The 26,385-nt window shown below is 42.7% G+C and overlaps 1 protein-coding gene across 2 annotated transcripts in view; it reads left to right on the top strand.

The window, feature by feature from the left end:
• The window catches only part of SERAC1 (serine active site containing 1), a 381,209-nt gene that overhangs the window by 310,565 nt on the left and 44,259 nt on the right, over positions 1-26,385 (top strand). For both annotated transcript variants that reach the window (XM_053710914.1, XM_053710915.1), the window contains one exon: positions 4,989-5,171. In XM_053710914.1, the coding sequence (XP_053566889.1) occupies positions 4,989-5,171 (183 nt within the window). The remainder of the gene's footprint in view (positions 1-4,988; positions 5,172-26,385) is intronic.

Below are 26,385 nucleotides of genomic sequence, written 5' to 3' on the forward strand. Positions count from 1 at the left end.
GCCTCAAGAGTGGTGGAAATAGTCCACCTCAAAAGAGCCCTAATGTGGGCTTCAATATGGGGGGAGCCTATAGCTCAGGAGCTATAGTGAAAACGCCAGCCCCGCTCTGATTCCAACAATAACTTAACATTAAGTGCTAAAACATAACAGTTTAGATAGCAGCTAATGACATACCTAGAAAATTCTAAGTCTAAAAACAACTTAGTCTTAAGTGCTAAACATAAGTGAATAAATAACAGCGAACAACATAACTAGGAAATATAACATACAGCTTATTAGATAAACGAAGTTTGGTAACGAGTCATAAAGCTTAAATTTTGGTTATGGTTACTTCCTAACTGAACCATAAAGGTTAAGACTGGGTTATGGGGAACCTATAGGCCCCCTCTAGAGCCTAAGAAGTAGTCTCAGGTTGCTCGTCAGGGTCCCGTGGTTGATGTATCCTGGGTCTCTTTGATCTCTGATCCTTGATTGACCATTCAGGAGCAGAAGCTCTTAGGCTAATTGGGGGTTGACCCCGTGTGTTTAAGGGCTCCAACAGTAAGCCCCAAGAAGTGAGAAGAGTCAGACCCTGAGAAGGTGTAGTGATCACAACATTCTGGTTATCTTTGGTTATTAGGAGCCTTGTTGGGAATCCCCAACGATATCTGATGTTGGCCTTGCGTAGATCAGATGTGACTGGCTGGAAATCGCGTCTCTGTTGGAGGGTATGAGCAGACAAGTCAGGTAGAAGCTGGACTCCTTCAAACCTGCCACTAAGGTTTGGCTTTTTGTAAGCAGCTTGTAATAGTCGGTCCTTATATAGGAAGCTGTGGAAGCATGCTATGATGTCTCTAGGCTTGTCCGAGCTCATCGTCCTGGGGCGGAGGGCCCTATGAGCTCTCTCCAGAGTGCTGGTCAAACCCTCTGGTGTACCTATCAGTTCCTGAAAGAGAGCCTGAAGATAACCGTGTATGTCTGCCGGTGATACAGACTCTGCGATGCCTCGAAACCTTATGTTGTTGCGCCTCGATCTGTCCTCCACGTCAGCCAGTTTAGCTTCCAATTGTGAAATCTGCTCTGCCAGGTTTTCGGCATAGGCCAGAATATTAGATTGGTCAACTGCTTGGTCATCCTGCTTTCTTTCTAATGCATCAACTCTGTCCCCAATTTCAGTTATCTCCTTTTTTAGCTCTGCAGAACTACGTTGAATCTCTTGGGTGATGGACCTAGTCTGGGTTGCTAATAGTTTCTTGAGAGACGACTCAGTGATAAAGTGCTGTGAGGCAGCTGCAGATTGCACGCTTGACTGTGACTCTTCATCTTGAGAATCTGGTTCACTCATTTCGGCACTCGGAAGAGATAGAGTCTCCTTAGTAGAATGAGCAAAGTGATCAAAAACTGTCTTCTTAGGTTTGGGGTTCGACTTTGAGTGCTTCCTCACAGAATGAGGCATTTTGTATTTTGGGAACCAAATTGTGTATCTAAGGGGGCAAGAGACCACTTGTGAATAGAGAGGTATGTACCGCTGTTTGAAGGGAGCAAGAATTGTTAATAGCACATAAGTATATACATTTTCAGGCTAACATACTATATGGCCAGAGCGGGGCTGAGCAGCGCTTGACAGAGAAAGCTACATGGTATAAGCAATACACAACTGTTGCAGGCGTGATGGGCACCAAATCTAGCCCCTCACCTCGGGGAAACTTAGGGATACGACCCGAAGGAACGGAGAAGGGAATTGGAAGTGACCCACCCAGACAAGCCGGGCGGGAGCGGGGAGGTGAGGGACAGTTACCCAGAAGTCAAACTTTTAGGTCTCCAAGCAAATGACACAGATATAAAGTACAAGGTATGCAGAGGCTAACTCCAGATAGAGAGCTACTTTGGAGCTAAGCAGCCCCTCTCAACTCTGGGAAGGGGGATACGACCCGAAGGAAGGGGAAAGGGATAGTGGGAGTGACCAGCCTAGACTAGCTAGGCCGGAAAGGGAGAGTCTTGAGGGGGTAGCACTTAGAAATTCACTTGTCTGGTTTACAGCTAAAGCTATGACCCTGAGAGAGGCCTGTAAAAAATAAAAGTTGTTAGGTAAATAATAAGGAAATGTAACACTCCACTTTAGACCCGGGGCCTAAAGGCATGTAAGCTGACGCAGCAGCACTTGACCTATTAGTGAGACAGTCTGGTGTATCAATTTAGTCTGTTCAGGCGGCAGAGATGAGTATGTTGTTATAAATGTCCAGTGTTTATGGTAGGCCAAAGAGATACAGGGTTACTTGGGCAGTGAGAGACAGACCTGAGAAATACTGCCCTAATCTGGGTCACCCTGGAGGGTAGTTTTAGGCCTGGTCCCAAGTATTCGGAAATCTCAGTTGCTGTGGAGGCAAGATTAGAGGGTATTTAGTGCCTCTATAGATCTGTGTGAGGTGTTGTTATAGGTATTGCAAATATATAGGGAGGTTCATTAGTCCTCAGAGACCCAAATTGCTTAAAGAGGGTGAGTGTGAGTAAGTCTCTCCAGTGACAAATAAGGGGTAAAGATTATTTATATTCTGCTCCTGCAGAGCGTCGCACACCTGTGAGGCTGAATCTGGGTGACAGTCATATAGCAGGTGGTAGTGCCAATCAGGGCTTAACTTGTGAAAAGGGTGGGAAATGTGGCTATAGACTTGTGCACTGTGAAGGCTTAATAGATTCTATGAAGGCCAGGGCCACCTCTGGGCAGTTCGGTAGTGAAAAAGTGTAGCTATAGCCTGCAGGCTGCAAGCAACATTGGTACAGGATAATCAGCCCTGAGTGTGTGCAAATATACATACAGCAGCTTAAAAGCCGCGATCTCACCCCAGCGTGGTTAAGCTGTCCTCCTCTGCTGCCTGTCTAAGCGTGGTGGAAGTTCAGGCAGTGTCTTCCAAAGGCTGCGGCACTAAGCTGTGCTCCTCGTGGGTCACGTCTGGGCTGCGTTTGATCCGGAGGCCGCCCAAGATGGCCGCCATTCGCGCCAACCTAGAGAGCAACAAGGGGCCCGGCGTGAGTTCCCGGCCACAACAATCTCCACAGAATGTCCGCTGGGCTGACCTCTGTAGCGGCAACGCCAGGAAGACAGATCCAGCTCCTCTCGGGTCGCGACCAGCAGCAGGACGATCGGTAAGACCAGAGCTCTCCCCAGGAAGCCTTTGCGGTACTCCTTGAAAGCGTGTCCTCTGGCAAGATGGCGGAGCTGCGCGCTAAGGTCGGGAGTCAGCCTTCACCTGGGACAAGATAGCTTGCAGCGGTCTGGCCGCAACAGTCGCAGGTAGGGAACCTTCAGAACCGCCACCCCTGGATAACGGCAGCAAAGCTAGGTGGTTGCCAAACGTAGGACGGTCTGGTTCAGGCAGGGAGAAAGTTAACAGCTAGGCTCCCAGGTGTGCACCTAAGCCGTTTAGAATCCTCTCAGTCAATGCGCCCAGGGTTGGCTATAGCTCCGGAGCAGAGCCCCGACCCTCCGGAGCCTATTTGCAGAGCGTCTCTTATAATTAGGCAGCAGTCTGGGCTTACTTGCATTGGGTTTCTTAGTGAGAGGGAGGCAGGGAGAAAAAAAAGAAATAAAAGTTCTTACTAAATTGCCTCAGGAAAATAGGAATACTTATTTAGAGTTATATAGCACGCTTTTACACTCCTTTTCTGGGGCAAAGGATGCCAAAAAGAAAGCTTTTTATGTTTTAGTAAGCAGGAGCTCTGCCGCAGCACGTCTTCTCCTCTTGATGGCCAGCTCCGCCCCCTATTAGTTACTTTTTACAGTTTTATGCATTATTGTAACTTATATTGCAACCTGTACTCATATATTGAATTTCTGAGTATTTACTTACACTAAGTATCTGAGTATCCATTTGTTGCAGGTTGCACAAATTTAAAGTGATAGCACCCCTATTTACACTGTTTTGTGTTTACTTTTTTCTGTGTGTGTCTGTGTGCGTGTGTGTCTGTGTGCGTTTGTCTGTGTGCGTGTGTGTCTGTATGTGTGTGTGTGTGTCTGTATGTATGTGTGGCTGCATGTGTGGTGTATGTCTGCATGTGTGGTGTGTGTCTGTATGTGTGGTGTGGGTATGTGTCTGCTTGTGGGGTGTGTGTGCAGTGTGTGTGTCTGTGTGAGCTTTGTGGTGTGTGCGTTTTTGAATACATTTAGGTATGGGTTAATGAGATGTCCAAAACAATCTTGTGATGTGAGTCAACTGTTGAATAGTGACAGGCCAGAATCTATATTTTGGGCATCTTTGATTTAGACAAAACAATGGTTTGATATATGTTTAACACTGTAAACACACAGATTGGCCTCAGTAACAGCTGTTCCATCAGAACAAGTTTTTATATCATAAATTAGTTTGTAACTATATACAAATTGTTTTATTCTTAATACAAATGTGTAATAAAAGTGTATAACTGTGTATTAGAAGTTTGCATATGACTCCTTGATCATTTGGAGTTCAAAAAGTGGGACCACTAAGAAATTTTATGGGACCACTAGCTTTTGGGCAACTTTTTCAACCCCTGTATGTATGTATATATATATATATATATATATTATGAATAAATAGAACATATTCTTCTATGTAAAGAACAATGGAATGTGAAATATTCATATATGCGATCGTGTCTGTGCGCAAGTTGGGTGTTTTTCCTCCCTCTTTTTGCTCCATTTACTTCTATGGGGTAATATGTTATCGTGGGCGCAATATTGTAAGTTCGGCTTTTTATGCACGTCGGGTTAGCATGCAAGCGAACTTGTAATATAAGAGCAACCCAACGCCTGCAAAAGCTTACTTCTAGCACAGTTAACGCATGAGCGGGAGTGTTAAATAAAGCTACATTTGTAATATCTCCCTAAGTAAGAGGATATACATTTATGAAAACATATATTTTGCTATGAAAATGTCATTGTAACCTTGGTAACCTCTTTCTGCTTAGCCATTTGTAATAAAAGAGGAGCAGAAGCCTTTGATCTCTGATTTATATTATTTGCTTAATTTTAGGACTGCTGGTTAAAAAGATGTTGCTAAATGCTTCACTGGACCAAAATATGCACAGTTTTGTGAAGAACACAAGAGGAATCGCATTCTACAGTGTACCACATCATGGCTCTCATCTTGCAGAATACTCTGTCAACGCCAGGCTTCTTCTGTTTCCATCTATAGAAGTCAAGGAACTTAGCACCGGTGAGTTTTAGGCCAGTTCACTTATAGGGACATTTCAATTTAAAGGGATATGAAACTCAAACTTTTTATTTCATGATTCAGATAGAGCATGCCATTTTAAACACCTTTCTAATTGACTTCTATTATCAAATGTTCTTTGTTCTTTTGGTATCTTTAGTTGAATAGCAGGGACATAAGCTCAGGAGCGTGCACATATCTGGAGCACTATGGCAGCAGCTTTGCAAGATTGTTATCCATTTGCAAGAACACTAGATGGCAGCAGTATTTCCAGCCATGTAGTGCTTCAGACATCTACCTCGGTATCTCTTCATCAAACAATACAATTAAGCAAATGTGATAATAGAACTAAAGTGGAAGTTTTTTTTAACAATTGTATCCTAAATCACAAAAGAAAAATGTTTGGGTTTCACATCCCTTTAACATAGACTAATCTTTCTTTTTCTTTTGAGAACAAAGTGCTCACGCACAGTAGAGGGTGGAATTTAATTTCACATTGATTAGTTCAGCTCTACCTTTTTAACTTTTGGTGATTGCTGCAGAAAATGTTACTCATTGGATGATACCCATCATGTCTGGTTTAACTATCCTAAACTGTTTTTGATGTGACATTTATAAAATTACCACCCCAAATATAATCAGTGATTTTTTTTCAAGAGTTCTGAGTACAACCAAGTTATGTATGTATAGTAAAACTGATTTTTATAGGTAAATGTATTAAGTTGCATTTGCAGCATTTCAGTCTATGAGTGAGCCTGCAGCCACAAATTTAAGAAGCAGAAACTGCTTCATTTGCTTCTCCGGTGGTGAGATCAGTCACCCCGATACTGACTTGTTTGGGGTGATTTACATGCCCTTCTCATGTGCATATGGTAGCTCAGGACCAGGGGGCGGCATTGCACTAGAAAGATCTTTTGCAATGTTAAATTTTGCTGTGCAATGCAACATCGCAAGTGGCGTTTGCAGATGGACAGGTTCACTACTTGCGAACCGGTCCACCTGCAATCATGGTACATTTTGCCCATAATATATTAGCATATGCTGTCCTAAAAAGGTCTTTTGTGAATAAGCAGGGAGCTTATATGTTTTGACCAAAATGAAATGCCAAGAACATCTCTCATCATATACATTTGAGGACAGAGCACAGAGTATAACATAACTTTATTTTGTTAGCTATTACTCAAAAACAATGAATTTGGCTTGACTTTATGTTATATGTTCATCTTTGACAATGACAGAAAGTACACTGAGTATCATAAAAAAGTCAAGGCTGTTTTAATTAGTTCTATAGATTATTACTCTGACAGCAAGATTTATATTTGTAACTGAGAGGCCTACTTATATATGGTTCTAGTGAAAGACAACAAGTGACTGTAGTATTACAATACCACCTAGTTTGTTTTACAGTATGTAAAAGTGAAATTTAGTTAAAGGGACAATCTAGTCCAAAATAAACTTTCATGATTCAGAAAGGGCATGCAATTTTAAACAACTTTCCAATTTACTTTTATCACCAATTTTGCTTTGTTCTCTTGGTATTAGTTAAAAGCTAAACCTAGGAGGTTCATATGCTAATTTCTTAGACCTTGAAGGCTGTCACTTATCTGAATACATTTTGACAGTTTTTCACCACTAGAGGGTGTTAGTTCATGTGTGTCATATAGCTAACATTGTGCCCATGCACATGGAGTTACCTAGGAGTCAGCACTGATTGGCTAAAATGCAAGTCTGTCAAAATAACTGAAATAAGGGGGCAGTTTGCAGAGGCTTAGATACAAGGTAATCACAGAGACAAAAAGTGTATTAATATAACTGTGTTGTGTGATACAAAACTAGGGAATGGGTAATAAAGGGATTGTCTATATTTGTAAACAATAAAAATTCTGGTGTAGACTACCCCTTGGTTGTAGAAATGTCACAGCTATCACATAAAATACTTTGTGACCTTAATAAGTATAGCTCAGAGGAAAAAAGAAGATAGGTGAATACAGCTCTATCGCCTCAGCAGCAGCACCACCCCTTAAATTGTAGCTGGCCAGCCCCACCAATCTGCTAACTCAGCCTTGCCTGGACACATAGGTAAATCGATTACAACTATTTAATCTTACAAATGCATTTAGATTTGTGGATACAGTTTTCATTTCAGAAATGGAACAGGGTCATAAGACCTTTTAAATGGACTCAGAACCCATATACAGGAGATTTCTTCAAATTTTTCTCCAGGATTTATGGATTTTGTGTGTTCAACTATTTCTGAGATGTTGGCGGCTATGCCTCCCTCCTCCAAGTAAGGGCAAGTAGTCTGTTTCTGGCAGCCATCCCTCAGGCATTTCTGATTCTAATCTGTTAAGCAGTTACTTAATGTTTTAGACTCCTGTCTTCTGATGGTGAAATAATTTCAGATGTTCAGGAGTTGGTTCCTGATGAAGACAAAGATTCCTCCTCTTTTATGTTTAAACTTGAGCTTCTTCATTCTCTTTTGAAGAAGGTTTTATGTACTTTAGGTATCCAAGTTTCTAAAATTCCTTTGGAAACAACTGGATTTGATTTTCAAACCTGCTGCTTAATCTCCAGAGATTTTACTGGTTCCTGAAGCTCTTTCTAAAATAATATCTAAAGAGTGGTCTAAGCCCATTATTCCTTTTAGTCCCGCTTTAAAATTTACCTGCTTTTAGCATAGAACTTTCAAAAACTATTCCAAAGGTAGATGGTGCTATTTATACTTTGGCTAAATGCACTACTATTCCTTTAGAGGAAAGTACTTCTTTTAAAGACCTTTAGGATAGGAATTTGGAGTCCTTTCATAGAAAGGCTTTTCAGCATGCAGATTTTCTTTTCAGCATCACTAGAGACTTCTGAGGTCATTTAACGCTTTCATTTGTAATGCTATTGTTGATATTTTTAAGATTAACACCAAAATATGGTGTTAGCAGTTTTGACCAGAAGGGCCTTGTACTTGAAATTATGGTCAACTAACATGGTTTCAAAGTTTAGTCTTTTAAATCTTCTTTTTCCTGGAAAGATTTTTTTCGGGCCTAGTCTTGATGCCATTATTTCTCCTGCTACTGGAGGAAAGGGAGTTTTTCTTCCCTTGGACAAGAATCCTAAGGGAAAGAAAAGGGCTACTAACTGTTTCTGTTCTTTTCGTCACTCTAGGAAACAAAAATTCTTCTCTCCTTAACAGAAGCCGGATTCTTCTAAATCTTTATGAAAGTCCAAGTGTAATTTCAACAAGATTAAACAGTCAAAAAAGCCTTTTTCTCTTGTAAGATGTATCGAGTCCACGGATTCATCCTTACTTGTGGGATATTCTCCTTCCCAACAGGAAGTGGCAAAGAGAGCACCCACAGCAGAGCTGTCTATATAGCTCCCCCCTTAGCACCACCCCCCAGTCATTCTCTTTGCCTACTCTGGGAACGGTTTGCATGCTAAGCTGCATATGAGGTATGTTCAGTCTATATTTTTTCTAGACAGACTGTGTTAATTCTAGAAAAGGCTGGCAATATCCCCATGAGGGAAGGGTAAGCTGTATTCAGACACTTGGATAGGAATTTCAGCTTGCTTGAAGGGCTCATAAGTTACTGGTGACACTGTTAGGAAAAAACATTTTTGTTTGTTCAGTAAATGATGCAATTATAACGTTTTTTTGAAGGGACTAAAGGGGTCATTGTGGCTTGTTTTAGGGTTTTTTAACCCTCATGGTTTATTAAGAGACACTCAGGTGTTTTTCTAATAGGCCTCAAAACATCGAGTGAGGTGGGAGGGGCCTATTTTCGCGCCTCAGTTGCGCAGTTTCTTTTCCTTAGAGACATCCAACTGCTTCCCCAGTGGTTCCTGCTGTGTTTGAGGGTTGTAAAGAAGGTTTTTCCCCCACAAATCGTTCTGAAGGGCAGGTAGGCGCCACAGCAGAGCTGTGGCAAGGTGCTGAAAGTCTTTTTTTACCGGTTTTGACGTTTTTTCAATCTGGTTTTGCCATTAAGGGGTTAATTGTTTATTTGCATAGCTGTGCAAAGTTACTAAGGCTGTAAGATACTACTGTAAAAATTTGTTAAGTTTACTGCTTTTTTACACTGTTTTGCATAACTTGTGCAGCTTTTTTTCTCTTAAAGGCACAGTACCGTTTTATTTCTAAGTGTTATTTACTTTGATTACAGTGTTTTCCAAGCTTGCTTGTTACATTACTAGCCTGTTTAACATGTCTGACACCAAGGAAAATCCTTGTTCAATATGTTTGGAAGCCATTGTGGAACCCCCTCTTAGAATGTGTCCCAATTGTACTGATATGTCTATAAATTATAAAGAACATATATTAGCACTTAAAAATAGAGCAATAGATGATTCTCAGTCAGAAGTAAATGAGGGTTCGCAATCTAGCTCTCCCCAAGTGTCACAACCAGTAACGCCCGCACAAGTGACGCCAAGTACCTCTAGTGCGTCAAATTCATTTACTTTACAAGACATGGCCACAGTTATGAATACAACCCTCACAGAGGTTTTATCCAAACTGCCTGGTTTACAAGGAAAGCGGGACAGCTCTGGGTTAAGGAAAAATGCTGAGCCGTCTCATGCTTTAGTAGCCGTATCTGATATGCCCTGACAATGCTCTGAAGGGGTGAGGGATTTGTTATCTGAGGGAGAAATTTCTGATTCAGGAAAGATGCTTCCTCAGACAGATTCTGATATGACAGCCTTTAAATTTAAGCTTGAACACCTCCGCTTATTGCTTAGGGAGGTATTACCAATTCTAGATGATTGTGACCCTATAGTGGTCCCAGAGAAATTGTGTAAAATGGATAAATACTTAGAGGTTCCTGTTTACACTGATGTTTTTCCAGTCCCTAAGAGGATTGTGAATATTATTGCTAAGGAGTGGGATAGACCAGGTATTCCGTTCACTCCCCCTCCTGTTTTTAAGAAAATGTTTCCCATATCTGACACCATAAGGGACTCATGGCAGACAGTTCCTAAGGTGGAGGGAGCTATTTCTACTCTGTCTAAGCGTACAACTATACCTATCGAAGACAGTTGTGCTTTCAAAGATCCTATGGATAAAAAATTAGAGGGCCTCTTGAAGAAAATTTTTGTTCATCAAGGTTTTTCTCTCCAACCTATTGCGTGCATTGTTCCTGTAACGACTGCAGTTGCTTTCTGGTTTGAGGCTCTAGAGGAGGCTCTTCAAATGGAGACTCCATTAGAGGAGATTATGGACAGAATTAAGGCCCTTAAATTGGCTAATTCTTTTATTACAGATGCCGCATTTCAACTGTCTAAATTAGCGGCAAAGAATTCAGGTTTTGCCATTTTAGCACGCAGGGCGTTATGGCTTAAGTCCTGGTCTGCTGATGTGTCATCTAAATCTAAACTTTTGAACATTCCTTTCAAAGGTAAGATCCTATTCGGGCCTGAACTGAAAGAGATTATTTCAGACATCACTGGAGGGAAAGGTCATGCCCTCCCTCAGTATAGATCAAATAAGATGAGGACCAAACAGAATAATTTTCGTTCCTTTCGGAACTTTACGAGTGGTCCTGCTTCAGCTTCCTCTACTGCAAAGCAAGAGGGGAATTTTGCCCAATCCAAGTCAGTCTGGAGACCTAACCAGGCTTGGAACAAGGGTAAACAGGCCAAGAAGCCTGCAGCTGCTTCTAAAACAGCATGAAGGGGTAGCCCCCGATCCGGGACCGGATCTAGTAGGGGGCAGACTCTCTCTCTTCACTCAGGCTTGGGCGAGAGATGTTCATGATCCCTGGGCTTTAGAAATTGTGTCCCAGGGATATCTTCTGGAATTCAAAGACTCCCTTCCAAGGGGGAGATTTCACATTTCTCGATTGTCTGTAAACCAGACAAAGAGAGAGGTGTTCTTACGCTGTGTAGAAGACCTACATACCATGGGGGTGATCCGCCCAGTCCCAATAGAGGAACAGGGGCTAGGGTTTTATTCAAACCTGTTTGTGGTTCCCAAAAAAGAGGGAACTTTCAGACCAATCTTGGATCTCAAAATTCTAAACATGTTCCTCAAGGTTCCATCATTCAAGATGGAGACTATTCGGACTATTCTACCGCTGATTCAGGAGGGTCAATATATGACTACTGTGGACTTAAAGGATGCGTATCTACACATCCCTATTCACAGAGATCATCATCAATTTCTCAGATTCGCCTTTCTAAACAGGCATTACCAGTTTGTGGCCCTTCCCTTCGGGTTGGCCACGACTCCCAGAATTTTCACAAAAGTGCTAGGGTCCCTTCTGGCGGTTCTGCGACCACGGGGCATAGCAGTGGCGCCTTATCTAGACGACATCTTAATTCAGGCGTCGACTTTCCAGCTAGCCAAGTCTCACATGGACATCGTGTTGGCTTTTCTGAAAGCTCATGGGTGGAAGGTGAACATAAAAAAGAGTTCTCTCTTCCCTCTTACAAGAGTTTCCTTCCTAGGGACTCTGATAGACTCGGTAGAAATGAAAATATTTCTGACGGAGGTCAGAAAATTAAAACTCTTAACCACTTGCCGAGCTCTTCATTCCATTCCTCGGCCATCAGTGGCTCAATGTATGTAGGTAATCGGACTCATGGTAGCGGCAATGGACATAGTTCCTTTTGTCCGCCTACACCTCAGACCACTGCAACTATGCATGCTCAAACAGTGGAATGGGGATTATGCAGTTTTATCTCCTCAACTGCATCTGGACCAGGGGACCAGAGACTCTCTTCTCTGGTGGTTGTCTCAGGACCACCTGTCTCAGGGAATGTGTTTCCGCAGGCCAGAGTGGCTCATTGTAACGACAGATGCCAGCCTGCTAGGCTGGGTTGCAATCTGGAACTCCCTGAAAGCACAGGGCTTATGGTCTCGGGAGGAAGCTCTCCTCCCGATAAACATTCTAGAACTGAGAGCGATATTCAATGCGCTTCAGGCGTGGCCTCAGCTTGCTGCGGCCAAATTCATCAGGTTTCAGTTGGACAACATCACGACTATAGCTTATATCAATCATCAAGGAGGAACAAGGAGTCCTCTAGCGATGATGGAGGTAACCAAAATAATCCGGTGGGCAGAGGATCACTCTTGCCATCTCTCAGCAATCCACATCCCAGGGGTAGAGAACTGGGAGGCGGATTTTCTAAGTCATCAGACTTTTCATCCGGGGGAGTGGGAACTCCATCCGGAGGTATTTGCCCAGCTGATTCAGCTATGGGGCACACCAGAATTGGATCTGATGGCGTCTCGTCAGAATGCCAAACTTCCTTGTTACGGGTCCAGGTCCCGGGATCCCAAGGCGGTACTGATAGATGCTCTAGCAGTGCCTTGGTCCTTCAATCTGGCCTATGTATTTCCACCGTTTCCTCTCCTCCCACATCTGGTTGCCAGAATCAAGCGGGAGAGAGCTTTGGTAATTCTGATAGCACCTGCGTGGCCACGCAGGATTTGGTATGCAGACCTAGTGGACATGTCCTCGGTTCCACCGTGGACTCTGCCAATGAGGCGGGACCTTCTAATCCAAGGTCCGTTCACGCATCCAAATCTAATTTCTCTGCGTCTGACTGCTTGGAGATTGAACGCCTGATTCTATCAAAGAGTCGGTCATTGATACCCTGATTCAGGCTAGAAAGCCTGTCACCAGGAAGATCTATCATAAGATTTGGCGCAAATATCTTTATTGGTGTGAATCCAAAGTTTACTCGTGGAGTAAGATTAGGATTCCTAGAATATTGTCTTTTCTCCAAGTAGGTTTGGAGAAGGGATTATCTGCTAGTTCCTTAAAAGGACAAATATCTGCTTTGTCTATTCTACTACACAAACGTCTGGCAGATGTCCCAGACGTTTAAGCATTTAGTCAGGCTTTGGTCAGAATCAAGCCTGTATTTAAACCTGTTGCTCCGCCATGGAGCCTAAACTTAGTTCTTAAAGTTCTTCAAGGGGTTCCGTTTGAACCTATGCATTCCATAGATATTAAGCTTCTATCTTGGAAAGTTTTGTTTTTAGTAGCTATCTCTTCGGCTCGAAAAGTTTCTGAGCTATCTGCTTTACAATGTGATTCCCCTTACCTTGTTTTCCATGCAGATAAGGTGGTTTTGCGTACCAAACCTGGGTTTCTTCCTAAGGTTGTTTCTAATAAGAATATCAATCAAGAGATTGTGGTTCCTTCTCTGTGTCCTAATACTTCATCTAAGAAGGAACGTCTGTTACACAATCTTGATGTGGTTCGTTCTTTAAAGTTCTACTTACAAGCAACTAAAGATTTCCGTCAAACATCTTCTTTGTTTGTTGTTTATTCTGGTAAACGGAGAGGTCAAAGGGCTACGGCTACCTCTCTTTCCTTTTGGCTGAAAAGCATCATCCGTTTGGCCTATGAGACTGCTGGACAGCAGCCTCCTGAAAGAATTACTGCTCATTCTACTAGAGCTGTGGCTTCCACATGGGCTTTTAAAAAAATGAGGCTTCTGTTGAACAGATTTGTAAGGCGGTGACTTGGTCTTCGCTTCATACTTTTTCCAAATTTTACAAATTTGGTACGTTTGCTTCTTCGGAGGCTATTTTTGGGAGAAAGGTTCTTCAAGCAGTGGTGCCTTCCGTTTAAGGTCCCTGTCTTGTCCCTCCCTTCATCCGTGCCCTAAAGCTTTGGTATTGGTATCCCACAAGTAAGGATGAATCCGTGGACTCGATACATCTTACAAGAAAAAACATAATTTATGCTTACCTGATAAATGTATTTCTCTTGTGATGTATCGAGTCCACGGCCCGCCCTGTTTTTTAAGACAGGCATATATATTTTTATTTTAAAACTTTCAGTCACCACTGCACCCTATAGTTTCTCCTTTTTCTTCCTAGCCTTAGGTCGAATGACTGGGGGGTGGAGCTAAGGGGGGAGCTATATAGACAGCTCTGCTGTGGGTGCTCTCTTTGCCACTTCCTGTTGGAAAGGAGAATATCCCACAAGTAAGGATGAATCCGTGGACTCGATACATAACAAGAGAAATAAATTTATCAGGTAAGCATAAATTATGTTTTCCTCTACTTAATCAGCATGAAGTTATGGCCCCAGATCCAGAGCTTCAGGTAGGATGCAGACTGCACCTTTTTCAGGGGGCCTGATCTTAGTCTGTTCAAGATACATGGGTTCTAAACATATTCTCCCAGGGATACAGAATAGTTTTTAAATGAAGGCCTCCCTGGGGAAGGTTTCTTCTGTCTCATGTTCCCAAGGATCCTGTAAAGCCAAAAGCCTTTTTTTCAGTCTTGGATCTGGATTCTATGGGTGTCGTAGTTCCATTACCAATGTCGGAACAATTCCAGGGTTTTTCTTCCAACCTTTTTTTGTTCCCAAGAACTTACAGGCCTATTCTAAATTTAAAGACTTTTAACAAGTTTCTCGGGGTACCTACTTTTAAAATGGAAACAATTCAGACTATTCTTTCTCCTGTTAACAAGGACAGGTTATATCTATGATAGATTTGAAGGATACTTACATTCATATTACTATTCACAGGGATCATCTCCAGTTTCTAAGGTTTGCCATTCAGAACAAACATTCTTTTGATGGGTCTGGGCACTCCCTTGTCTGTAATAAGGGCTCAAGGTATTTTGGTGGTTCAATTTTCCGAAGAGTTTTCTTTCTCCTCAAACCAGAGTCTCCTTTCTAGGTGTCATTATAAACTCAACCTCAATGAGACTTTCTTTGGCTCAAAAGAGATTAAAATTACATACAATTAATGCAAGTCTTCAGTCAGTTCCTTTCCCTACAGTATCTCTTTGCATGTAGTTGTTAGGTCTGAAAGCTGCATAGGATGCTAACCTCTGAGAATCCTTTTGGATTTCAGAGCAAGGCAATCTTTTTTTTTCTGGAGGATAGATCATCAGTCCTTTTCTCTAGAGGCATAGTTTGTTTGTCCAACTTGGACTATTATTACAACAAATGCAAGGGACTGGGTGCAGTTTGGGGGTTCAGGAGAGCACTGGGAGTTTGGTCTCCTCAGGAGGCGAGGCTACCAATAAATATTCTGGAAATCCGTGCATTCTTCAGGGCACTTAAGAGTTGACCTCTCCTGAAAAGAGAGACTTATCTGTATTTTCAATTGAACACTGTCACAGCCATGGCTTATATCAATCATCAGTTGGGAACTCACAGTTCCCTAGCGATGAGGGAGATTTCCGGTATTTTGACTTGGGCAGAGAACATTCTCTGAACAATTTCTGCTGTTTATTTTACTGGAGTGAGCACAATTGGGAAGTAGATTATTTCAGTCACCAATCCTTTTATCCTGGGGAGTGATCTCTTCATCTTGAGGTTTTCAAACATATTGTAGAATGGTTGGGTCTCCCAGAAATAGTCCTGATGTCTTATCATTTGAACAACAAGCTTTCCAGATACTTTGCTAGGTCCAGGGATACTCAGGCTGAGTTTGTTAATGTTTCATTAGCTCATTTGGTCATTTTGTCTTGCTTTCATCTGTCCACCAATTGTTCTTTTGCCAAGAGTGATATCCCGGATCAAGCAGGAGCTGTAATCAGTAATTATGATAGCTCCAGCTCAGCCTTGCAGATCTGGTTCAAATGTCCAGTTGTCATCTGTGATCTCTTCTAATGCATCACAACCTTCTGTCTGGAGGTCTTTCTTGTATTAGGATCCAACTTGATGGCTTGAGATTTAACTACTATTTTTAAGGTTTTTCTGATTTTGTAGTTGAAACTTTTAGTTAAAATTCAAGCACGTAAACCTGTGAAAAGAAAGATGTGTCACAAGGCATTCTTTTAAAATGTTTAGAATTCTTCAATTTCTTTAAGATGGCTTGGATAAGGGATTATCTGCTAGTTCTTTAAAGGGTCAGATTTCTGCTTTTTCTGTGTTGTTGCTTAGTTTCCTAGTATTCAGAGCTTTGTTCAAGCTTTAGTTGGGATTAAGCCAGTGATTAAACCAATTTCTCCTCTTTGGAACCTTAATTTGGTCTTCAGAGTTTTGCAGGTTTCTCTATTTGAACCTATACACCATTTGGATATTCTGCTTCTGTCTTTGGAAGGTTTTGTTTCTTTTAGCAATATCCTCTGCTAGAAGAGTTTCAGAGTTGTCCCTGCTTTTTTGCCAGCCTCCTGATCATATTTTTCATCAGGATAAGGCAGTTTTAAGGACTAAATTTGTTTTGTTTATTTTAAGGTAGTTTTTTGGATAACATAAATCGGGAGATGTTGTTCCATCTCTGTCCTAATCCAAAGAATTCTAAAGAGAGACTTCTACATAATGTGGAGGAAGTGAGAGCACTGAAATTCTATTTGCAAGCAACTAAGGATTTTAGACAATCCTCAAGCTTGTTTATTAATTTCTCTGGTTCTAGAAGAGGTCAAAAGGCCACAACTATTACCTTAGCTTCCTGGCTGAAATGTTTTATTCACAAGGCTTACTTGGAGGCAGGGACAGTCTCCTCCTGATAACGTTACAGCCTATTCTACTAGATCAGTTTTTTCTTCCTACTTCCTGGGCTTTTAAAAATTAGGTTTCTATGGATCATCTTTGCAAACAGCGGGGTGTGTCCTAGCAGCATTCTGGAAAGGACGCACATCTCATGAGCTCTGGAAGAAGTATTGATAATCCTCTAGCTATCAAACATCCTAAACAGCATCTATATAAGATTTCTTAGAAATTTCATTGCATTACACCGGGTGGCTCTGCTACAGTTCTTGCTGTTTTAATGAACCTAGAGCTACAGATTGGACATATAAGGCCTAGAGCAATGGCTCAGCATTAGGTAACCCCCCCCCCCAGCCCCACCACTGGACTGTCTTATCTTTGCACAATAGATTGTTACACATCTCTGGAATCTTACCACCAGGAGTATTACTTTGATAGCCAGTAACCATGCTTGCTAAAATACCATTACAACACCTGGATGCCATCTTTCTTAAAATGGAAGAACTCTTTCAATCTGCCAGATCACATATTACAAAGTATTGGTGATGGCGCTATGGGTCTTACACAAACAGACCAGATTATGGAGACACAGATTTTCTCTGATAGTGAACTGTCAATTCTTTAGACATTGATGAACGACAAGGAAGAAGTTCAGAAGCAAAGAAAATATTTCAATGATAGATTACAAACAGCACCAGAAACTTCAATGCCTCCTCTTATTAATAAAGACCACCGGTTCCCGACATCTAATTCTAGGGAAAAATTACCCACTGAGAGAAACCCTAGATATACAGAGAACTGCTGTATATTATTCTGTCAGCACTTCAGCAACTATTGAGGGCGGGAGTCAGGTCATTTACAGGACTGCTCAACCTATATGATGCACCAACCTTAGAATATGCTTTTGATGTCTGGCCACCATTTTCTTGGCTCAAACCTGTGGAAAACACCATACAAGCGGCATTATGGCTTGTTAGTACTCCAGTCACTACTTGGCATGCAAGGGATAAATACGGGACAATACAATATCTATCAGAACATTTTTGTACCGGACTGTTAGTGAATCCCGGCACTAACATGGACTCAGAAATATAACAAGGGACTTCCCCATGGTGCTCCTGTCATGACTTTTAGCACTCGCAAGCTGTACTTTTTTTTTTTTTTTCCAAAAGCTTTTTATTAAGGACGTAATTTCAACAAACAATCTTTCCAAGTTAAGGCAATAACAGTATACATACAATGAATTTACATGAAAGATATGGATATGTGCATGGGGATTGGTTGGATTGATGGGCAGATGAGATCAGCAATCTTTTCCAACATGAAAGTCCTCGTTTTTACAGAGGTATCTCGTGTATATACAGTAGTTTTTCCAAAACATAATCTCATAACAACAATCTACACTGGTGTAATTTTTAAGGTAATAAATCAGTCAATAGAGGGCACACATCAATAGGGTTGAGAGATGATGTTACACTATGCTATACTATATTAAATTAAATTAAATTAAACTGCAGACTCCCCATAATATTGGGTCGTTAATGTGGAGGGGACTCCCGGACCCCTCTCCGCCTATCTGTGGTTTACAGCGTAGGTTCCGTTTTCTATGTTGTCTTATTGCAGGTCTGTCTCAACAGGGGGGTATCTGGGATAGGGGTTAAACTCTGAAGTGATCGCACTGTTTCAAGAGAAAAAGGGGGGGCAATGTTAGGGGGCACAAGGGAGAGGCTGAAGGGGGTATACTTTGGGTTTTATAGATATCTAGGTGTCGGCTGGGCGGTTTAACAGGGACTCCCAAGGTTCCCAAGTAAGGCAATAATTTTGCAGTTGCCCTCTTTCCCTGGCTACAAAATTTTCCATATTCTTAATGTAGTTTACACCTTCCAGTACACTCTGTAATCTTGGGGGTTGGCTCTTCTTCCAGTTCCTAGCTATAAGGAGCTTGGCAGAAATGAGGATATAGATCAGAAGGTTCTGTTTAATCTTGGGTATGCTATCAAGCTCTAAATGTAATATGGCTAGGGCGGGGTTCAAGTCCGTCGTTAATCCTAAATCTCTACAGACCTTTTCTACCTTTTTCCAGTAATCCGTCAATCTAGGGCACGTCCACCAGATATGTAGGGGAGACCCAGGTTCTCCACATCCCCTCCAACACTGTTGTGAATGCCCGGGAAAGAGCTTCTGTAGCTTTGTGGGCACCAAGTGCCATCTGGTAATTACTTTAAAGTATAGTTCGTATAAGGTGATGCAGTGAGTTGCTTTTTTCGTTAAGCTAATGGCTTTGTGCCAAGTCTCAGTTGTAAATGTTAGCTGTAAGTCTCTCTCCCAGGCATCCATATGCGTTGTCTTTTGGGAGGTTGTTTCCTCTATGAGGCAGTGGTAGTGTATCGAGAGAGGTTTAAACTGTTGAAGATTGGCCATCCATCTTGCCTCCCACATAGTCAATTCTCTCATTGAGTCGTCTAGAAATCCCCAGGATTTCATTAATGTGCGCAACCTTAATAGATCGAATCTCAGGTTGGGGGTCAAGGTAGGGGAATCTAACATATCCTGGTGTGGTCGTAGCTTGGCATTATTATAAAAATCCTGTAAAGTATTTATGTCTGAGTCAGTCCAGGTGTTAAGATGGGCGTTGGGTAATCCTATCAAGAGGCCTCTTATGGAGTGCACTGGTGAGGGGTGTGGGGCTATCAGTTTATTATGTCTTAGTTTAAACCATGTCTCTTGGCAGCCCTTCACGATGTTGTTTGCAATGTGTACTCTAATTTGCCAATGTGGAGGTAGCCAAAGCAAGTCCTCCAAGTTAATGTATGCTGGCAGTGATGCCTGTTCTAGTTCTCTCCATCTTGTCGGGGGGAGTTCTTTAGCCCAGGCTGTAACATGTGTTATCATTGCCGCTTCATAATATTTCCTGACATTGGGAAGGCCCAAGCCTCCCTTCTCCAGTGGCATGTGTAGAATATGTGCTGCTACCCGAGGTCTCTTATCATGCCAAGTATAGGCGTTAAAAAGAGCCTGGAACTTTCTGAGTAAGGTGCATGGAACTGGTAGCGGAATGCACCGGAACAGATACGTAAGTTTAGGAAGAATCATCATTTTAAGAGCTGCTATCCTACCTAACCAAGAAATCTCGTCGTAACGTTTGGAGTGAAGCTCTGCAGTGATATTTGTTAGGAGATTTTCAAAGTTCTCTTTTATCACCCTGGCTTTAGCATGGGACAGAAAAACTCCCAAGTGACGAATTCCTTTGGAGGACCACTTAAAAGAATAGGTGGATTGGATAGAGGCACTCTCATTCTGTGGAATATTAATGGAGTATGCTTCCGTTTTAGTCACATTCAATTTATAATATGAGATTTCCCCAAATTGTTGGAATAGGGCCATTAATGGGCGTAGAGAATTAATGGGGTCTGAGAGAAAGACTGTAAGGTCGTCTGCAAAGAGTGAAAATTTCTGGGGGGTATCATGTAGTTGTACACCTTGGATCTCTCTAGATTCTCTAATGGCGAGCGCCAGAGGCTCGATCGCAAGGACAAATAGGAGAGGGGAGAGTGGGCACCCCTGCCTGGTCCCATTTCGAATCGTTATTTTGGGCGAACAAAATCCCAGTCCCCGAACAACTGCTGTGGGAGTGGAATATAAAGCTTTGACCGCCTTGACGAAGGAGTCCGGAATTCCGAACGCCGAAAGGGTCTGGAACAGGTAGTCCCATCTCACCCTGTCAAACGCCTTTTCGGCATCTAGTGACAGGGTGAGCATTTGGAGGTCCATATCAGCAGCCTCCGAGAATATATTTAGGAGGCGTCGGGTATTATCCGTGCCCTGTCGGCCCTGGACAAAGCCCACTTGATCCAAGTGTATGAGCGTCTGCAGGTGCTTCCCCAGTCTATTCGCTAGCATTTTAGCGTAGATTTGGCATCAACATTGATAAGGGAGATGGGTCTATAACTAGAGCACAGTAGGGGATCTTTACCTTCTTTGGGGATTGTTGTGATGTTGGCCTCCAAGAGTTCGGCCAGAAAGCTACCTCTGGATGCAGCATCACTAAACAATCGGAGTAGTATCGGAGCTACAATTGGGCTGAGTGCACGGTAAAATGTTACCGTAAAACCGTCCGGGCCTGGGGCTTTATGAGGTGTCAGTTCGCTTATGGCTATTTTAATCTCTGTTAGTGTAAATTGTTGTTCTAGTTCCGTCCTGGCTTCTTCAGAAAGGGTGGGGATAGGCAGTCCTTTTAAGAACCCCTGGATATCACTATGGTTGGCTTTAGCCATCCCTTCAGTTGCCTCAATGTCGTACAGGGAGGAGTAGTAAGCTGCAAATGCAGCGCCTATGTCTTTGGGCGCGTGTACTGCTCCTCTACGTGTCTCAATGTGGGGTATTCTCTTTTGTTGCGTGCACTTGCGGAGTTTGTTAGCGAGCAGTTTGTCTGCTCTATTCCCTTTATAGTAATAGAGTTGTTTGAGTTTGTGTAGGTTCTCTTGGACCCTTATCAAATCTCGTTTGGCTATTTCATCTCTAATAATTCCTATTTGGCGTGCCATCTGGGGGCTGGGATGTGTTTTATTAGTCTGCTCGAGTAAGCGTAGGTCACCGTAGAGCTTCGCCAAAGACTGACTTCCCTCTTTACGAAGTCGAGCTGTTTTTTTAATGAAATGTCCCCGAAGAAATGCCTTAAGAGCTGCCCACACAATGTCTATGTCAGTATTCCCTATGTCATTGTGTGTTAGGAATTCCTTAACGGTCTCTTGTAGTGCTGGGAGTTCAACATTAGACAGCCATTGTTCTGGGAGTCTCCATGGGGGTCTACCGGAAAGGGACTGTAGTTTAGAAAAGTCTAGATAAACCATGTCGTGGTCAGACCACGTGCAAGGTCTGATGTTGGGGTTTGTAAAGTGATCTAGGGACCAAGAGTCACAGAATATGTAATCAAGTCGAGAGTATGAGTTATGGGCTTTGGAATGGTGTGTAAAGTCTTTTTCTAGAGGCGCTAGACATCTCCATGCATCATATAAATTATGTTGGTAGATGAGTTTCCGAAAAGCATTGGAGGTGGATGAAAGAGTCCTATCTGAGTGTGTCGTGAGGGTGGATTGTTTGTCTTTGGAGGGGTCCCATACCATGTTGAAATCTCCCCCTATTATTAAACTTCCCCTTTTGATCTGATCAACATGTATCAGGAGTTTACGGAGAAAGGGGATTTGCTTGGCATTAGGTGAATATAGGGAAACTAAGGTAAATAAGGTGTCATTGAGTGTGCAGATAAGTATCAGGTATCTACCTTCACTATCCTTTTCGATATATTCCAGTTTGTAGGATAGGTCTTTACTAATTAATATGGCAACACCTCTATTTTTGCTTTCGGAATTAGAGGCGATCTCACAGGTCGGGTAGTGTTTGGAGATCCCAGGGAGTCGGGGTTCTCCGGACCAGTGGGTTTCTTGCAGGAATAAGATATGTAATTTGTGTGTTAGAACATAGTTCTGCAACAGCTTTCTCTTAGTGGGGGAGTTTAAGCCCTGCGCATTCAACGTAGCTACACGTATTGGGGCCATTATAGTAATGGTCTAGGGGCTATCGGGATCGCTAGGGTTAAGGGGTTAGCTTGAAGATAGGGTGTAGGAGTCACTTTTTCCTTAAGGGAGTGCAAGTCTGCCGTACAGCTTTGAGCGTGGGGTATTAAGGTGGGTGACCTCTATGACTGTCTAAAAGTGATATATGTACACTTTCGCAATGAGTGTTCCGTCTGGTCTATGCCAGAGAGACACAACTAAATTGTTGGGGGGGGTGCTATGCGGAGAGGGGTCCAGGGCCCCGCCGGCCCAGTGTGGAGTTTATAAAGCCACAGATAAAAAAGAGAAGGAAAAATAAAAGGAAATACAAGTAAATAGATACAAAAATGAAATGAAATGAAGTAAACATAAGGCATATGTATTATATCAATCAATAAGTTGCTTGTATATGGAGTAAGATATTCAATGCTGTATATCTCAAAGGTTAAAACAGTAATCTCAACAGGAGAAACACGAAACAAAATAAGACAATGTAACAGGAAGTGATTGGAGGCGAAACATCTATTACTTCCCATTGTATGGCCATAGGCTATGTTGTATCAAAACAGGGGCCTATATAGCATTCAATGTTTAATATCTCCCCATTAGGGTTACAATGTGATGTTCATAGTAAGTTGGGTTACTAGTGGGGGGTTCAGCATTTTCCCCTCAAGAGAGCGGAGGTTTGATTTCCCTCACTCGCTATTGGCTGTGAAACAATAGGGGAGAGCAACAAACTATGTCTATGTTCGAGAACTAAGGGTCTCAAGGGGAGTTAAGTGGTGGGTTTATGGCTCTTCACCAGATAATGTGAGTGTTTATTAAAGAGTATAATCTATATGAATTTTGAAGGGTAGGGTATTTTCTAAAATAGTAGTGCCTCAATTTTAAGTTATCAACAGGAGAGATTAAGTATATATTTGATTCTGTTGGTTACATCCTCACCTTTATGTTTCTAGGATTCTAGTCACTTTGCAGCATAGTGGGTGAGCATTTGATTAGTAACCGTATATTACAATGTAACAAGATTATAACGACACAGAGGCCTTCAGTAGGGGGAGCTAATACTATCAAGGGGGTATGGCCAGTGCCTACTCTTCTGGGCGTGAGGCACGCTGTTTCATGTTTCTAAGGGACAATAAAAATATTACAACAGAATCTATAACCAGTCGGTTGAACAGTTACATAGTGTGAGGCATCATAATAAAAAACACATGACATATTCATTTAAGAGCAAAAAACATATATGGCACAATTGGCTAGGTAGATGTATAGTGTAGCACAATGGTTTCAAGTCACTTTTGCCAATCTAGCCAAGAAATAGAGAAATGTAAAGTCCATGGCTAGTGTCTAACAGCATGGAAAACAAACAAATATTAACATATAAAACTGTTATGATCTCACCCATCTTCTTCCTGCTCATCTCCTGGAGACCTTCATAAATTGTGAGGGACATACCTCCCAAAGGAGGAATATCCCCCTGAGGGAATACAGTCAAAGTATCTTACGTAAGCAGGTACTCTATGGGTCTGTATTTGGGTGTGTGCCAACAGTGTCTCTGAGTTTCTTAAGGGATCCAGAGAGTCTTTCATCCGTTCCAGAGGGTCTCTGTGGTAATGGTTTCCAAGGTGGTGCTGATGCTCTTAGGCCAGATCCCCGCTCTGTACTTGTAGATTGGGCCTCTTCATCTGGTGGTAGGAGTTCCCATTTTTGAAGTAGTTCTCTTGTTTGCTGGGGAGTAGAGGTTATATATTGGTTACTATCTTTGGTGATAATAAGGCGTACAGGGAACCCCCATCTGTATTTCAAATCTCGCTCCCTCAGTATTTTGGTATACGGTTGATAGTGTCTCCGGATCTGTAACGTATGGGGGGAGAGGTCTGGATAGATTTGTAGTCCCAGATACTCCTCAGGGAGACGCTTGTCTCTGGCAAGTGCCTTGAGTATTTTCTCTTTGTACGTGTAGTAGTGGAATTTGGCTATCATATCTCTTGGTTGGCCACCATCTGCAGATCGTGCCCTGAGAGCTCTGTGGACTCTATCTATCAAGTGTTCATTATTTGTCGCAGGGCCCAGTATAGCTTCGGATAACTTCTGTAGGTACTTCTCAAGATCTTGTGGTAAAACAGATTCTGGGATGTCTTTAATTCGTATGTTGTTGCGGCGTGACCTATCCTCTAAGTCCGCCAATTTCAATTCTAGATCTGTAATTTGGATGGCTAAGGACTGGGAATAGGACAGAAGGTTGGTATGGTCTATTGCCAGATCTTCCTGCCTGCGCTCTAGCGCGTCTGTTCGTTCACCAATGAGGCCAATATCTCTTTTCAGATCCGCATGCGATCTGTCAAATTTTTTCGATAAAGATTCATGGTGTGATGCTAGTAAGGCTTTCATGGTGTCCATCATATTGTTATTCGTGCAAGTATCTGTCTCCAGGATCTGAGAGGCTTTCTTAACTAATGTTGAGTCAGTCTGAGTATCAGAGACACTGCCTGTGTCGGAGTATTCATCCTCAGATCTTGTTTGGGTAGTTTTTGGACGGTGTTGAAAGTGGTCAACCACCGTTCTTTTGAGTGTGGAGTGGGGTTTGTGCTTGCGTTTATGGGCCTGCGACATTTTGTAGTGGGTGCAGATGAAACTAACTATTGGCAAATTTCTTCTATGGCTGAGTACCTGCTTATTATCTGTGTGCTAGTACTGTAGCATTGATCGGCCGGCGGGGACACAGACTCTTAGGGGTTATTTACATATTGTCATAACCTAGATCTTCTAGGGGTGAGAAAGAAAAAAAAATTTGCCTTCTCAGAAATAGTATAAGCTGCACACCTATAGTTCAGGTATTCGGTCTTAGTGAGAGTAGAAGGGTAAATACTCGGGGGATCCTTCCTTTGTGGGATAAGTTTTAATTTCAAGTACAGTATTTGCTGTGTAAGGTGATATGTATGGCAGTTTTAGTTCTTATCACATACCCCCCTCCTTAGGGGAATTGTCTCCTATTGACGAAGTGGGGAAGGGAATGGTGATATGACTCACTTCCAGTGCGGTGAGAAATGGTAAGGAGAGGGGCTGCTCTGTCTGATTGTACTTATAAGGTATGCCCAGGGTCCCGGTATCAAAAGTACATGCAGCCAGCAAGCGTATGAATATAAGTTTATTGGTCTCTGCAGGGTCTTGATGGGATAGAGCAAAGTGGGTATGTGCTGTCTCCCCAGAAAGTGGTTCAGAAGATCCTGCTCTAGTAGTGGCCTAGCCCGCTGAATGTGAAGTAGATGGGCTGATGGGCGTTTAGTGAGCCCATGCTGTAGTGGGCAAAATGAGTTTCCACAATTAGGGGCAATAGGATAGAGTGTCGCTCAGTTTGTTGCCCTTTTGAGTAAGTTTGTGTGCTGCTGCGTTAACAAACTGTTGAGTGGCCTTACTCTGGGATATGCTGCAGGGATCTGTGAAGCGTTCTAATTGTTGGTAGGCGTGGAGTGGTTCAGGGGTGTATAGTTGGGCAGGGGAACAAGGGCTCAGGCTGTATCGATCACTTTTCTCACCTGACCTCTGTATTGTGGTTATGTCACTGGGCCCGCACCGCAGGTGCACAAGATGGCGGCGGTTCGCGCCAAGAAAGCTGTGGCGTGATTCAGGGTCTCCGGTCTCCTACGCTCTCCCCCGGTAGTCTCAGACAGGTCACTCTCCCACCTTCAGGCGAGGTGGTCAGTTAGGGGTAAGTCCCGTTGGTTGTTTTGATGTTTGTGTGTGCTGGATCTCTGACCCCACCTAGGAGCCCTGTCACTGCCTGTAGTCTGCTGCACCGGAGCGGAGCCCCGACCCTCCGGGCAGCAGTGGTGGGTAAGTCAAGTTCTCTTTTACTCACAAGCAGGTCTGTGTGCCGGGTTGTCTGGTGTACTTTGCCTTTGTTGCTGCAATCTGTTAGTTATCGTCACAAGTTTCCGGTCAGGACAGGCCCCGGTATGGAGAAGTTGAAATCTTCTAGTAGGTACAGCAGCTGTCGATATAGTCAGGTTATTTCTAGCTAGCAGGAGTGTGGATCGCTAAAGGTTCTCTTCTAGAGATAAAAAAGCAATTTTAAACGGCTGTTTTATAGCTATTTTAAAGTGGGTATTAAGGAGCTCTCTCTAGACACGTCTCTCCTGCTTGACGGTTAGCTCCGCCCCCCTCGCAAGCTGTACTTTTATACGGACAGGTTTGACCTAGTCCTCAGAAAGGGTTAACGTGATATGGATTAAAACATATTTTCAATTGCAGTGTATAATGTCATCT

This window comes from Bombina bombina, chromosome 4 (genome assembly GCF_027579735.1).
Source record: "Bombina bombina isolate aBomBom1 chromosome 4, aBomBom1.pri, whole genome shotgun sequence".
Taxonomy (NCBI): domain Eukaryota; kingdom Metazoa; phylum Chordata; class Amphibia; order Anura; family Bombinatoridae; genus Bombina; species Bombina bombina.